The sequence below is a fragment of the Lepisosteus oculatus genome, chromosome 7, assembly GCF_040954835.1.
Source record: "Lepisosteus oculatus isolate fLepOcu1 chromosome 7, fLepOcu1.hap2, whole genome shotgun sequence".
NCBI lineage: Eukaryota > Metazoa > Chordata > Actinopteri > Semionotiformes > Lepisosteidae > Lepisosteus > Lepisosteus oculatus.
This window is the reverse complement of record NC_090702.1, coordinates 18,393,803-18,409,369: the sequence shown is the minus strand read 5'-3', so window position 1 is coordinate 18,409,369 and position 15,567 is coordinate 18,393,803. Positions and strand designations below refer to the sequence as shown.

General features: G+C 35.9%; 1 protein-coding gene across 3 annotated transcripts in view; it reads right to left on the bottom strand.

The window, feature by feature from the left end:
- The window catches only part of slc6a15 (solute carrier family 6 member 15), a 36,516-nt gene extending 25,617 nt beyond the window's left edge, over positions 1-10,899 (bottom strand). Inside the window, exons 1-2 of one of the 3 annotated variants that reach the window (XM_015352921.2) lie at positions 10,808-10,899; positions 4,940-5,430 (exon numbers count right to left, since the gene is read on the bottom strand). In XM_015352921.2, coding sequence (XP_015208407.1) covers positions 4,940-5,231 — 292 coding nt within the window. In that variant the 5' untranslated portion in view covers positions 5,232-5,430; positions 10,808-10,899. Of the gene's footprint in view, positions 1-4,939; positions 5,431-10,678 lie in introns of all 3 variants that reach the window. The other 2 variants (XM_069192232.1, XM_006633548.3) reach the window with 2 other exon arrangements.
- Positions 10,900-15,567: the final 4,668 nt, after the last annotated feature.

Here is a 15,567-nt window from a genome sequence, read left to right as displayed (position 1 = left end):
ATTTTTCTATGTGGAAAGTGCTCTTACATTGTAAGTGATCATGAAAATGTATATTTTTCATGTAAATTCTGTGTGCTTACCATTAGACTTCCACACACGGCTTTGCAAAACCAGACCATATTGTAAAACTATGTTATTACCTCATTTCAGGTTAGGGAAAAACAACTTTTTTGTTCCCCCTGCAAAACTACAATTAAAAAACCTCAGACATGTTAGTTAATTCAATATGTTAATGTACAGTACATGCCATCAGTTACTCACATTAACTAAGTGTTTTCTCTACAGACCAGCTCATTTTAATTGCTTAATTTATAAAATCTTTCCTGAACTAAGGATTAGTGAGCTTCCAGTGGTCATTCATTCTGAAACAAATCATGTTGTGTCTTTGCCAAGACTAAAAGTAAAACGAGAACAGGACAAATCATAAAACCATTATAGATTATGATCTTAAATAAAGTAGTAAAGATATTTCTATTGTATAAGTATTGACCTTAATATTTTTGTTTTTTTATATTTATATATTTCTGTGAAATATTGTAAAATGTAACTTTACATTTACTCTAATTTCCCAGTCAGTCTAGAATGCAATATATTTCAAAACAGCTTTCATTATAAAAGCATATAGTACACGATAGTGTCAGAATTGCTTTTCTAATCCATTTTTCATTAAATGAGAGTAGGGATGAGGGCGGCACAGTAATGCAGTGGTTTGCATTGCTACCTAACAGTGCCGGGAGCCCTGGGTTCAATTCTGGACCTAGGGTGCTATCTGCGTGGAGTTTGTGTGTTGTCCCTGTATTTGCATGGGTTTCCTGTGAGTGCTCTGGTTTCCTCCCACGGTTCAAAGCCATTCAAGACATACAGTTAGTTTTTTGGCTTGTGGGAAAAGTGTCCCTAGGTATGAGTGTTTGTGTCTGTGTGTTCGTCTGGCAATGGACTGGCATCCAGGGTGTATCTTGCCTTGTGCCCATTGCCAGCCAGGATAGGATCTATAGCATGGATATAAATGATGTACCATGTTTAGGAGTTCTTCTGAGATACTGTGACTAGGATTAATTTTTATTTTTCCTAAAACTCTAAAAATCGTGTTCCAGAATCCAGAATGGATCAGTGCCTTTTGGATGTATAATGCCTGTTTGTTTTGATTGCACTGTATTTTCTCAGATAACTCTAGAAAGTTAGGTTTTATGACATGAGTCATAGCAATGATGTTTGTTAATTATTTTGAGGACGGAGCATTTGACATCAGAAAAATATTTTAGAATATTTTAGAAATAGAATAAGTGATGATTTACCTGTTATAGGTATTTGTAATGATAACTGAAGATCAAAATGGCCACCCACTGGTAAATAATCATCATTTTATTCCTCAGAACATCTTTGTGCCAAGATTTCTAATTCTGTGTTTAATAATGTGATAACTACAGTGGTGAAGATGAATTTTCTTGTTGTTCCATCTGAATTAACACACAGCCTCAGGCTAAGTCTGCACATTGCAGCACATTCCGTTTCATAGCAGTTCATTGACTAAGCCACTGGAAGATTTTGGCACTCCTTATGGATGGCCCTGATACAATCAGTTCTTTTACTCAGTAAAAGGTTGACCACTCCAAACTGGGTGATGATAAATGTATTGCACAACTAATGTTTTTAACTGACCAAAATTTCAGCCCAGGTATAGGACAAACTGTTCATAGTTCTTCCTGAAACATATTAGAAATTCTCACAAGCTCTACCATTTATTGGGACATTTAAACCTTGATTGTGATTGAAATCTTGACACAGAACCTTTATTGAGACCTGTTGGAAGTCCCCGACATTTAAATTTGACTGAAATGCCATTTTCACTGGTCTCAGTATTTGGATTTACATATCTCTTTAAACAGAGTATTTTTTTTCTCCCGGCTGGAGCCAATTAATGACTGAACAGTGAGGCTCGTGTGCAGCTTAAAACATCTAACTACAACATTGAAATCAGCGAATGTGACAAGAGAAAGCTAGGAAAAGGATCACCCTAAATAGCAACACCTGCACCTTAATAAATTAAACTTATAAAATAAGTTTATTAAAAAAAGTAGAAGTATTATTGATATTAGAAAGTATCGAAAGCACACAGATCCATAAACAGTAGTAAATAAGTTATATACTTGACACACCACGTCTATGAGTATGTGCATATAGATTTTAAACTGAATGGGAGCAAGAACGGAGCCACAGTTTAACTGTATAACAAACCAAACCTACTCTAACAGCCAAGCACCAACTCTCACGAGATCCCTTTATACTGTATACCAAACTATTCTAAATTAAAATCTATGTGAGAATATAGCTCTTAGCCCTTCACTAATTATCCATTTAATGAACTAATTCACCACCTGTGAATTAATGTATAAGTGATAGAGGTCTGACCGACCTTTAGCAGGTCAGCTGAAACAGGTTAATTTCTACTGGCCTGCTACAACCAGTAATACCAGCAGACCTCCATTCAACAGTATCAGAGGCAGTACTGAGGTCCAACAAGGCAAGAATGGATACACATTTTCAGAAGCCAGAAGTAAAATATCGTTGGCAACTCTAACAAGAGCTGTTTCATTACTACTACAGTCAAAACCCAGGTTGAAATGGCTCATGCATCTTTTTTTGCAGGTAAGTAAGCTCTGACCTGAAGAGCAACAGCCAATTTTTAAAGCATTGCCATTTAAAGCAAGTGATCAATTTGAAAATGATGATTGAGCAGGTTAGCTAAGCCTTGCTTTTTATTAGAGGGATAATATCTGCCAGCGTACGAGCCAAGGTAACAGATCTTAATGATTCATAGATGATACATGACAATTATAAACAGAGCAAGACAGTGCAAATAGGATCCAAGAAATGTGGTGGATTTCAATTTAGTTGTCATTTCACTTAGCAGCTGAGGTAAGGACTACATGAAACTTCACAAAGTGAGATGCACTATGCTTGAAAATAAACAATAAAGAATCAGAAAATATCATTTTACTTCTGATTTTTAATACTGTGCATACACCTTATAAAAATCCTGTTCATGTCCAGTTTCAATCATAAGGCTCTGAACAAACAGAATCTGTTTAGAGAAAACAAAATTTCAAGAACAAAGTGCACTTTAGTTTAACAGGTGATATTGTATATTATCTATGGAGTTTGCAGTAAATTAACTTACACAAAAAACATCAAACAATTGTGTCTTATGCTCAGTGATCTGCTGTTAATTAAATTAGGGCATGACCTAACAGACTGCTACTAACATTTAAAACTTGGTGGAAAACATGGCAAGACAGGAGCTTTGCTACTGGTGACCTCGCTGTTTTAAATCCAATGAAAAAATGTGTCTTTTTAGGACAGCCAGGTTGTGAAAATTGTCCAGTTTGTATTGACAATACAAGAAATCCCAGGATCCCAGGATTGTAAGCAGCTTTTATGGGATAATTTCTGTTCCCTGGCTTGTAAGCCACAAACATACATATAAAAGAAATCTTAACTGTCACTCTGAATGGGATCTATTTCTATCACAGTGGGAAATGTGTGACACTCGTATTATGACAGAAACTCGCAATAGTGATTACACTTTCAGATAACTGATTTAATTGGTGGTTAGCAAAGAAAAATGATCAAATATGTAACATGTAGTTAAGTAGCAGGATAAAAGGCTATCCAAAATAACTATTATTTTTCTTTGGGTAGGTTTAAAACAATTGTGAGCACTAAAGCACAATTTTAGTGTGTTAATGTACTGTAACTAATGTCACTCTTGACTCACAAGTCAAGGTTCACGTACAATATACTGTATACAGTATATAAAAGTATCTGAACGTTGTATTCACCTGCTAAAAGCTTTCTTTAACATCTGAAGTGAACATTTCAACTTAATCCTACATACTGTATAATTCTTACACCAGTTGCAAAATCACTTTGTACAAAGAGATTTTGTGACCCTTAAAGTGACTTAATTTAATTTCTCATGATGAAAAATATGACTTGACACATTAAAAAGCTGAAGCTACTGGGGACAAATATGTCTAAACAAAATCATACAGTAAGTATAAAACCATAAAATGCCTCCGTATAAAACATTCTGTAATAATTGGAGCCATTGTAAAACACAAAGATTTAATAACCACTGTAGGTGGTAAGAAAACCTGTTGAATTGTTGCCAACACTACCTCATGCTTTGCTGCTTCTGTTTCATGTACATTGTGGATTCATTTTCTCTCTAGATTCTTATTGTCTTCTGAGAGTGAAATTTAAAAAGGAAATCCAAACTTTCTAAAACATAAGACTAGTAAGAATCTGCTAGAATGTTTGGTGTTTTCAGTGTTCAGATTTTCACATAATGTCCCTCTAAACATACCTAATTCTGTTTCCAAGATAAAAATACTAAAACTCTGAATTATGATAGAAGTGAGTTGCTTCTCACAAAACATCTATAAAACTTTGCATCATTGAATCCTCAAGCATATTTTACAGTTAATACTGATCACTAGTATCAGAGCTTGTTTAACTAACATTCAGTCATCTAGTTTACTGTTATATTTGTAGACAGTTGTGCAAGCTTTTATTAAACAAAATAACCTTACACACTTATTATTTTTAACCAATTGACAGTGTATGTAGTTTACCATGATCATAATTACAATATTTACATTAATTATGGTTAATTATTCTAAAAAAACATTCTATACCGCAGAAGGCAAGGGATGTGTTTTACTAAACAGCGATCCAGTGAAAGCGCAATGACTTCCATGTAAATACCTTTAAAAGAGCGACATACAGTAAGTAAACACCAAAAATGCAAAATAATAGCATTCAGCAGGTTAAAACACAGATTTAAACATAAATTAACTATAATACTGGCTACATAAAATTACATACCACTTTAGACAAAATGCTTTTTAAAAGGACAAATCTTAGTAGATGGGCTTACCTCCACCATTTTTCTGACAGAGGTATGGAAATCTCCAGACGTTGCCCAGGCCTACAGAGAAGCCCACCTGAGCCAGAATATACTGCAGTTTGCTGTTCCAGGCAGGCCTTTCCTCCTCAGTGTCTGAACCTTCTTCAATGTCTCTTTCCTTGTCTTCCTGGACATCATCTACTATTAATGAACTTTTTTTGAAAGAATCATCAACAGGGTCTTCATTGGAAAGCAGATCTTTGACAGACTCTGTGACATCATCGTCAAGCTCTCTCTTGACGACTTTGCTGTTTTTGGGCATTTGATTAGCAAACAAGTACAAAGGGATGAAAATGTCTATTGGTATAGGGGGAAGGGGAGAAGTCTGATCTGGCCGAGTCCCTTTGTAATACAGGTTCTTTTAAAAACAGACACTTCTTTTGATTGAAGAATAAAAGTTAATATGCTGGCAATGTATATTTAATATTCAAGGATTTTATTTCTTCATTATCACAAAATATCTAGGATAAAAACAAAAAAGAAAAATAAGACTCGTTGTTAAAATACATTGTATCTTTAAATTATAATTAAAGCATATTGGTGTATTTAGAAATACGCATTACACTCTGGATAAAGCGTTTTTTAAAATTAATATATGGATTATTATCGAATTTGAATATTATCATGTAACAAAATATAACTAGAACAGTAGAGTGCTCTCAAGAAGTGAGGAACAGACTTATTTAAAGTGATTTCTGAATATTAACTTCTGATCCAATCATCTCATGTCTTTTGCCCTTTTGCCTTCAGGGAGATGTTTTTGCTGTGTACAGGGCAAGACAAATAAAAGGAAACTTAGCTTTGTTCCAGAGGCCATCGGGCTTGCAAATGATGGGGATAAATAAAGGATGTTGAACTGAACTGAAAACTGTACAACCTGTCAAGTTATGCCTACATAGAGGTTTTTATCACAGTAATTACAGTTAAGAAGATGTTCTCATTCATTTGTTTTTAAATTAAACATGATTTTTTCCATTTTACTGAATAGCACGAAAACATACTTGTCATAAGAAAAGTCATTCATTGTCATACCTTGAGTTTACATGTGCTTGGAAATCACTCCAAAGTTGGAATTTTTGAAAGGATAAGTGACTAGTTTAGACAGTGCAGTTTATGGGAGAGGATTAATTGCTTTGTCAGGCTTAAACCAGCTTTAAATAATATAATGTAAACCAGATGTGGAATTACCTTAGAGACTCACCTGATTTCAAGCACTTAAAATCCTGTTGGATAGAAACACATTTACTCAATATAATACCCACACCACTGACCAAATACCACTACCAAAAAATATGCTGGAAATGTATATTGAACCTCTCGTAATTTATTGTTAACATAATTTCACTTTTATTGTACTGTACATACAGTGTATATATATATATCGGTGCATATAATATAATGTAACATATACAAATGTGTACATTAAAAATAGCCAAAAACAGACAACAGGGGAGTAGGGGAACACCAATTTAATAATATTAAAATTATAATATGTCTGTATATCACAAAATGAAAGTGTTGCATAACAAGTACTAGGGGCAGGCGATATGGCCTAAATTTATATCACAGTGTAATTTTAATTTTGGACGGTAACGATATATCTTAATATAGATTTTTTCTCATAATTTAAATAGAACATGCTTTAAAAGGAGTACAAGACTTGGGATACTAAGTTTTTATTGCCTAGAGTTAACTATTAGGTTGTTATTAACTGTTGGTTAGCTAATGTGCTGTTTAGTATTGTGCTTTAGTATTTTAGTATTTTTAAAATTTCACATTGAACTGGAGTAGAAGTCGAACATTTTTAAGAACATTTTTATTTTGCAGAACTGAAACAGTACAATTAACTTATGAACACAGATTAAATAAGTAAATATGTAATACTTTTTAAAACAAAATTACAAAAAATGTTTTAAATATTCAAGCATTAAAGTAATAACTGAATAATGTGACACATACGGCCTCCATTGCTTGTGAGAGCCGGCTTACCAGAGCGGTGACGTCACCGCCCTTCCCTGTGGATAGCAGGGACCACAGCCGCTGGGCTGACGGGAGATTTCCCTTTGGCTCAAGAGGCTGGGTCCCTGTTGAGTGACGCCGGAGGCCCGGGTTTGAGTCCCAGACGGTGGGAGGCCGACCTGATGCGGCAGAGGCGAGGGCGCCCATGTGAAACCCATAGCGTTACAATAATAAGTATTGAAATGGCTACTGTACTTAGTGTAAAAATTTGAAAAAGAGGGGGCACTGCACACACTAAATTGTACTTCAGGTTAGATTACGTGCCAGAAAGACAACCTTGTCAACAGTTTCTGGCTTGAGTGTGGATCTGTGACAGGTCACAAAGTTGCCACCAGTGCTGAATGCCCTCTCAGAAGGTGCTTTTCTTGTCATAAGGACAATGACTAGCTAATGACAGAGGCAGCAATGTCTGCATTGTGGCTTTTCTTTTCACACCAACACTAGAACTGCTTGATTCTGAGTTTATTCTCGTACTTTCCTCATACTCGCACACATGTTTTGTGGTTAGGTGATAGAAGAGGTGGCTTGTATTGCCGCCTCTGACTAATCATCGCTCGACATACTATAGTTTGTAGATACAGGTCTGCTCGTGGTCTGACTTGTTAAATCCGAACCATTTCCAAACAACCGATGAAGCACCCTTCTTTTCAACTATTTTGTCGCTTGTTCCTGCCTCGCTAACGCTGCCTTTCTCCATTTCTCTGCGTTATTTGTGTTTGCAGATGGGCACACCGGACACGTGCGTTTGTTTTCACGGAAAAGGGAAGAGGACACCCGCGTGTCTTTATTGGCTGCGATGACCTCAGATGCGTCAAAAACCGGACGTCAGAACCACCGAAGATCAATAATTCTGAACCTATCAGATTTCCAAATATCAGCAAGATGAACATTTTCAGAATTATAGAACTGAAGCTTAAATCCGGCAGAATTTTAACCTATGACGGGTCAATAGAAAAAATTTCCAAACCCTGTTTTACGACGATGCTGGCGGCACCATCTATGTAAACATCAAACTCCATTCTCTACCTGTATAAATGGTATAGCCAAATCCATATTGTGGCACATATCTCTACCGGTATACCATCTATACAGGTCATACTGCCCACCCCTAATAAGTAATACATTTGTGAGAGTTTCAAATGTAAGCAATATATTATGTCTAAGCATGAATCAATTAAGTCATTAGTAATTAGTCATTTCACATAGTACTGTATTTTTCACTTCCTGAAATATTGAGCCTGAATCTAAAATCCTGAAAGATGAGAAAATCATCAAGAACAAGCATCATTATCTTATTCCCTGTGTTGGTAAGGGTTTTCCTATGGTACATACTCTGCTTTCCTCACAGAGTTGAAAAACATGCTGTACGAGTTAATATGTCATCCCTAAATTGCTCACCCCAAAAACAGTACATGTGTGTCCTCACACTGGCAGGTTGTGCCCTGTGTCTTTTGAGTTAAGGCTCCAGCTCACTTTAACTATCTTGGGAAAGAGTGGTTACTAAAAACGGATGGTTGGCAATCTACAGAGTTATACAGTATACACAGTCTTTTGTAATTTAGTTATTTCTTCAGTATAAAAAGTACAACCTAGAGTTTTATTATATGAAGAACATTTGTGTCAAAAAGCTGTTTTAAAAGTATTTTATAGATACGAATTATGACTCTACGTCTCTCACTATTATACTTTGTTGATAATCAAAAAGAGCTTAGAAATATTGTACATACTTATGCCCACCCTCCCCCTCAACACACACACACACACAAATGTGCTGACAGGCTGCCTCTTTTCACAGTGCCAATCTAGAGTTCAGACAGCATCTGCAAGACAGAGAGCTCCTACAGATACCAGCTAATCCTGCAGGTTCCTTTGCATCAGCAGGACTCACTGTTGTCTGGTGCACCCCACCCAATAACAGTGGCACCAGGCCATTCCTGCATCACTACTGGGGATTTCAAGCCACAGCTGGTGGTGGCAGTTCAGATCTGTCTTTAGGATTTAAGGATTTTTATCCAATGTACTGTACCACTGTGTTGCACTGAATTTTGAAACTAATTATTCAATAACTATCTGGAAGAAATCTACAGAAAAGAAAAAAAAATAGTCAAAGCTTTTAATTTACAAAAAGCATCCAAACATTAACCTTCAGGTGTCTCAACCACTAAAACTTGTCAAAATATTTACTCTTTATCTTTATATTCGTTCAATAGCTGATGTGTATTGTGTTGATATAGCAAGTATAAGTAACAAGTCTGGTGATTTGATAAAATCAGTAACTAATCCCTACCTTTCTTAAATCTATTTCTTCATCTAATTACACTGTATGTCATTTCATCATTACATAATTATAACTAGTGTCTGAGATACCTTACATGAGGAAACATTGCAGTAACAAAGATAACTGGCCATTTTTGCAGTTTTCTTCTGTCACTGTGTTATTTAGCGCACGCTATAAATTACAGAGTCACATGCCATACCACAGACTATAATTATTTAGTGTAATCTGTACCGACGGCCATGCAGACTTGTGATACACCCTAAGAAAATTAAACTAAACCGATGGTACATACAGTTTTAATTCCCTTACGATGGGTACATACCCTATACTCCATACTGTGGCAAAGCAAAAGCACTATGACACAATATTATAATCGGCCTTTTCTGTTTTATTGTTCATACATTCTACCAATAAGCAACTGCAACTATACAAGCCGCCCATCAGGATTTTTTCATTGTCATTTTAACATTCGGCTTTCATCGGTATCCTTTTTTGGGATTACATGCATGTTTAAATGCAATTATCCAAGGGATAAAATTAACACGTCTCTTTTCAATAAACATTCTGCTTTACAGGGGATACTGTTTCCAGGTACCTTAATAATTTAAAATGTGACGCAATATGCCACCAGCCGAGGTTCATTTGCATACAAACCCAAACACAAAACTCATTTTCACTTCTATCACCACTGGCATTGTTCAAGGAAGAAAAACGTTTATAATTAATCATTATTGTTATAACTAAACGCCATCAATACAGACCATGTATTGCGCAAAGCCGACAAACATTAAATTACTTAGTTATTCTGCATTATTTGTAAATTGTTACAGTGTGCGGCAGAATGGTGCAGACTCACATGTACGCGGCTTAAGTGATTAGACAAAGATCTGCTTTACACCTCCTCGATTAACCTCGTGTAAATATCTTTTAGACATTTTCTTCCTCACCCGTCTCTCGATTGAAAATTAAATATTCCCATTAATGAGAAATTGTTTAGTTTATTTTGTATCAATGCAAACTTAAATAAACCGTATATACTATACATTAGTTTGTATATATATATTAGTACTGTATATGAAAGACCGCTTTTAAAATAGGCCACCTTAGTAATTACCATACGCTGTATTAAAATAATATTACAGTACCTATTATATAAATGCATGAACATCAAACAATAGAAAATGTTACTTAATTTATTCTGTCAAGGAATACTGGTACATTTTTGAAGAGTTATATAATTACCGTTATGAATGAAAACGTATACGGTTTATTCATACATACAAGTAAGGAGTACCGTACACATTTAATCCCCCGCCCTGCCGTCACATATGACTGGCATCCATGTGCCACATCCATTTCATCATGCACATAAAATGCCACATAAACTAAGTTAAAAAATATTACTTTCTTACCTAACGCCGCATCAAGATGTATACTGTTTTTTTGTACAAGTAGGCTGTACGTTTTCCCTTTAGATTTAGCGCAATAACCTACTGGATTTTTGTATGATATCAGAACGCTGCAGCAGCACATGCACTCACCGTCATTTAAAGGACTGTCACTTGCTGGTAAGGAAGCTGAGGTACGGAGCTCTGCTGGTTACTGAAGAACTCGCAGCTGTACACAGTAAGATGTTACTGTGTAGGGGCGTTCATTTGCCTATGCAAGTGTATGACTAATAATGTAATATATTTGGATGCCTTCCGGTCAAACGTTTGATTACGAACTTCGCTTTCTTATAAAAAAATACATAGACGCTAAAAAAGAGCTTTACATCTTTTTTGTTTTTCTCTGATGTAGCTTTATTACAGCTCCCCTACGCCACCCAGTTTTTTGGTAGAACCTACTACGACTGTTGCTAAAAACCACAATGAAAGCGTTACGTTTTTGTTTTGAGGCGTGTAAGGTTTTCTGGTGTTTAGCGAAGATTTTGTTTTGTCTTTTAAAATGTACCTTTTGAAACTACTGGAGAATAACCTACCTCTTTGGTTATCTTTTCTAACTTAACTGACATAATCAAACGTGCATGCATCCCCCTACATTTGGAATCAGTGCCTGTGTAGCACATTCTTTCTGAATCCCCGCTAAAATACGCTCAGTATCGTAGGGTGAGACAGAACCTACAGCAGGTTAGGCCATCTTTAGATACTGTATACTGTACTTTACAGTACAGCACAGAATAAACAAAAAATTAAACGGGTTATATTCCTGTAACACAAGTAGCTTTTGCTTTGTAATATAATGTCGGGGGAAATAACAGTTCAAAAACACCCCACACAAATAGAGCTCTGCCGCCAAAAAGGCGGATATTCAGCTTTTATGTAAATTATTATGTAAAAATATCAACATTATACAGTACATGCAGAATCCCAGGGATGTTCATTCTCTTACTGTGAGAGAAAACTTTGGTTTTCTTATTCAACTGGGTCAATACTGCATCAAAAATGAAAAAAGGATATGTATTGATAGATGTATCAATATTATTTCTTAATATTCAGAAATCACTGTACTGTATATTAAAATATACAAATGTAAGCATGAAATGTCTATGAATGGGTGAAGAGGTTTAAAGAGAGACTGAAGCCCTTAACGATGCTCCAAGGTCTTGTCATTTGTGATGCATGAAGGTCAGTTCATTTGTGACAGTCAACATTAAGCTTCCGAGAAGGTCATACAAAAACATTTGCAATACAACAAAGTTTTAGAATTTTTATACTTTAATTTCTATTGAATGCTAACCTATTAACTCAAAATATATTTCTTTACATTGAATCAGAGAAATGTTACAATGTGGAATGGGTTGCACTCTTTTATCGCCTTAGTAACTTCTAATGAAGCATGAATACGCCAAGAGAACTGCAATCTCTTCACCTGATTATGCAACATTGCCAGTCATCCTTCCCGTTACAAAAAACCAATACAAAACCAGGTATTAATAAAACATAGCATAGTTTGATCAAATACAACATGCTTATCTGTACCCTACAGTGGATGAAATGTGTTATGTTCATGGAAAAGTTTATGCATTGTCATGAACTACTACTAAAGGTAGTACTAAATAACAGAACAAATCTTTATACATAAATGCTGAAAACAACCAGTATGAAATATGGCCAAACTCCAGGTTTGCTGATTAGGAAAGTTCATTTATTTGGTGACTATCTATACAGATCATGAAGCAACAACTTGAAAGAACATACTGCAGGGCACTCAGCCTACCCAATAGTCCAGACCCCTGTCTTCCAACTTCAGGTTTTAACACTTTTAAAGGAGTTGCTACATTATCAAAATACCAAAGGGTTATGTGCATCACAAAACACAGCTACAGATGATTTTTCTACTAAACTGGCCTTTAATATTGTGTTTCATTGTAAATTAATATATTGTAGTGGACAAAGACTGTTGAAAAGAAAAAAAAATGAATGTGCCACATGTGTCAGATCTAACATTCCATTACTTCAGTATGTATACTGTGTCAGTGGATAAAATATCACCGTTTTTCAGTTGTCCTTTGTCATTTTGCTGTGATCAGCTCCTTCAAAGGCTCCTGGCATGATTATTGCACTTTACCCACAGGATACAATGGTTCTTTGATGCCATAAACGGCTGTTTCTTCTAGTTGTTTGATATTGGATTTACTTGTCTTTGCTTAATAAATATGACATTTGGAATATTTTTCCTGGTGACTAGTTGTGAAGATAGTTATAAGGTCAAGAACAACAGGGGTTTCCCTCAAGATCTGTGTGTTTGATTAGTAGTTGTACTTACACAACATTGTCGCTGTTAACGCTAAAAGCTTTATATGTTCCAGTAAAGAGTGAGCACAAGGAATAATGACTGAAGATTTAAATGCTTAATTAGACAATTAGGAATGTCTTGATGGAATGATGAGAAGGCTGTGCCTATTCAAAATGAGTGGCCAGGGAACTGTTTTATGAAGAATCCAGAGTTTGTTAGTGATGCTATTTATATAGCCTGGGATGTTTCCTGCAATGATTAGAAATTGGTAGTAAGAGAGAGCCATTTTAGTTAATTAAATGAAAAGATTATCTTGATAGTAGCCTTCAAAGCTAACAGTTGTAAAAAGCTAGAGATCTTAATTGTGAAAAGAAGGGTAGCATATTCTAGTTTTCCAAAAATAAATGCCACAACGGGAGTTGTGCTTTGCAATTTTAAGTGATAGTTATGTGGTGATGGAAGAAGGAGCTCTGTGACAGAAAATACTGATATGGAAGACATGGCAAAAAAAGCAGGGTTAGGAATTGAAATTATTGCAGAATAAATTACTTTTGGCAAACAAGATGGGATGGCCACAGAGTATCCTGGAAAATCAAGGTTGAAAGAATACCCATTACTTGATTCAAAAGGGAAAGGGGGAGGAGAAAGGATTATGATTGAGATAGTGGTAGGGCAGAGGTGTGAAGTGCAATTTTAAGAGAAGCAAATGCCACATGAGAAGGATCTGACACCAGTGAAAATGAAGCAGCACAGATTAAAATACACGACTCCTGAGTAGAAATGTTGGTTCCAGTGGAACAGACAATCCACAGCTTTAGTGGAAAAATTATTAGAAAGTAGTGTCTCCAAAACATAAAGATGAATTCAACATAATATGCATGTACTCCTAAAGTTATTGAGGGGGTAAAATGTGAAGCATAAACTGAGCACCGAATCCCAGGGATTAATTTTGTTTCTCCTTATAAAATACAAGTCCTTCAGTTTCCATTCAGTGTCAGAGTTGTCCATGTGCGGATCCGATACATTACAAAAATGTTTTGTAATTTCATTTTTTATTTAGGCTCGTTCTGTAAAATATAAGTCTTTCAGAGACTTCAGAGAGTGTAAATATGAAATTTTCATTGAAAGTACAATCTTTTACAGCCCGGTCCAAGTCAATTAGAAATCAGCTGCTGATGATGATGTACAATTTGAACATCAGAACCAGGATCCCTAGTCTGATTCCAAACCAGAAGGGTTTAATGTCACTGATTTCAGTAACAGACTGTCAACTGTGGTGTCTCCAAAACATAAAGATGAATTCAACATAATATGCATGTACTCCTAAAGTTATTGAGGGGGTAAAATGTGTAGCATAAACTGAGCACCGAATCCCAGGGATTGCCGAAGGTAAGACAGAATTACGAGGTTGTAAGGATGGAAGAAAGGCAGGGTCTGGCACATTTGAGCATTACAGACTGAAGGTTTATTTCCTCATGTTTCTCTGCTTCACTGAAGATTAGGCTCTGCTACCATGATTCCACTAGAGAAACATCTCTATAATCCCCATCATTCTCTTTCGACAGCCTCCTCTGGACAACTCCGTCTACACCATACCACCTGCATTGTTCACTTTATATCTTCCATAATTAGTTCCCATTTTCAAATGCTGAACCATCTAACTAAACTGCAATGGATTCTCCAGCGGTATTGCATTTCCTTAAAAAAATCCAGGAGGAGAGTTTCTAGTTTCTAGATAGAGTTAGAGTTTCTAGATAGTTTGCTATCTATTCACGATAAACAAGCCTTGTTCTTCCTTGGCTTTGGTTCTATCTGACATTCGACCTCCGGCTCAGGTGTCCTAACATTTTCTGGTTCTGTCCCCTGACAGAAAGATCAGCCTTGCAATTGATCCTAAGATTGTTAATAGACCTTAACCTTGTCTATCTTCTCATTCACTCAACCAACCTCCTTCCAAACCAGAAATGTGGCCTTCACTCTGTAATGCTCAAATTATGTTGGAGCTGGTTGTGCCTGAGAAACAGGAGACAAGATTGGTGAAATGGCTGATGGCAAAGATGCATTGGCAGGCTGATAATAAGGAGTTGGGACCTCTTGCTGAAATCTGGAAAGATTACCATCAGAGACGCAGATCAGGAGACCCATGACAATGAGAATTTCTGGGAAACAGTGGCAGTGATGTACAGTAGGTAGGTGGAAATTTGCCTAGAAAGTAATCAGGAACGATTGTGATTTGGAGCAACTGGTGTAAAGTGACTTCTTAACTATGTCACAATATGATAAATGCTTATGCAGTTATGTGTATTGTTATTTATAAAGTGAAGAACAAAAGACTGGCAGTAGTACAGTATATCTTGGCATGCACTACAACACTTGGGAATATCTGTGTGATTTCAAGACTTCACTGTCTGGCATTCCACAAAGAAAAAATCTGATTTTTGTTCCCTTCTTCACCTTTGTCTACTGGGTAGTTCTGTGAAAGCTTATTTCATATTAATTGATTACTTTAGTAAAACATTGAAGAGGGTGAAAAGTAAATGAATGTAAATCATTTCAAAAGTGA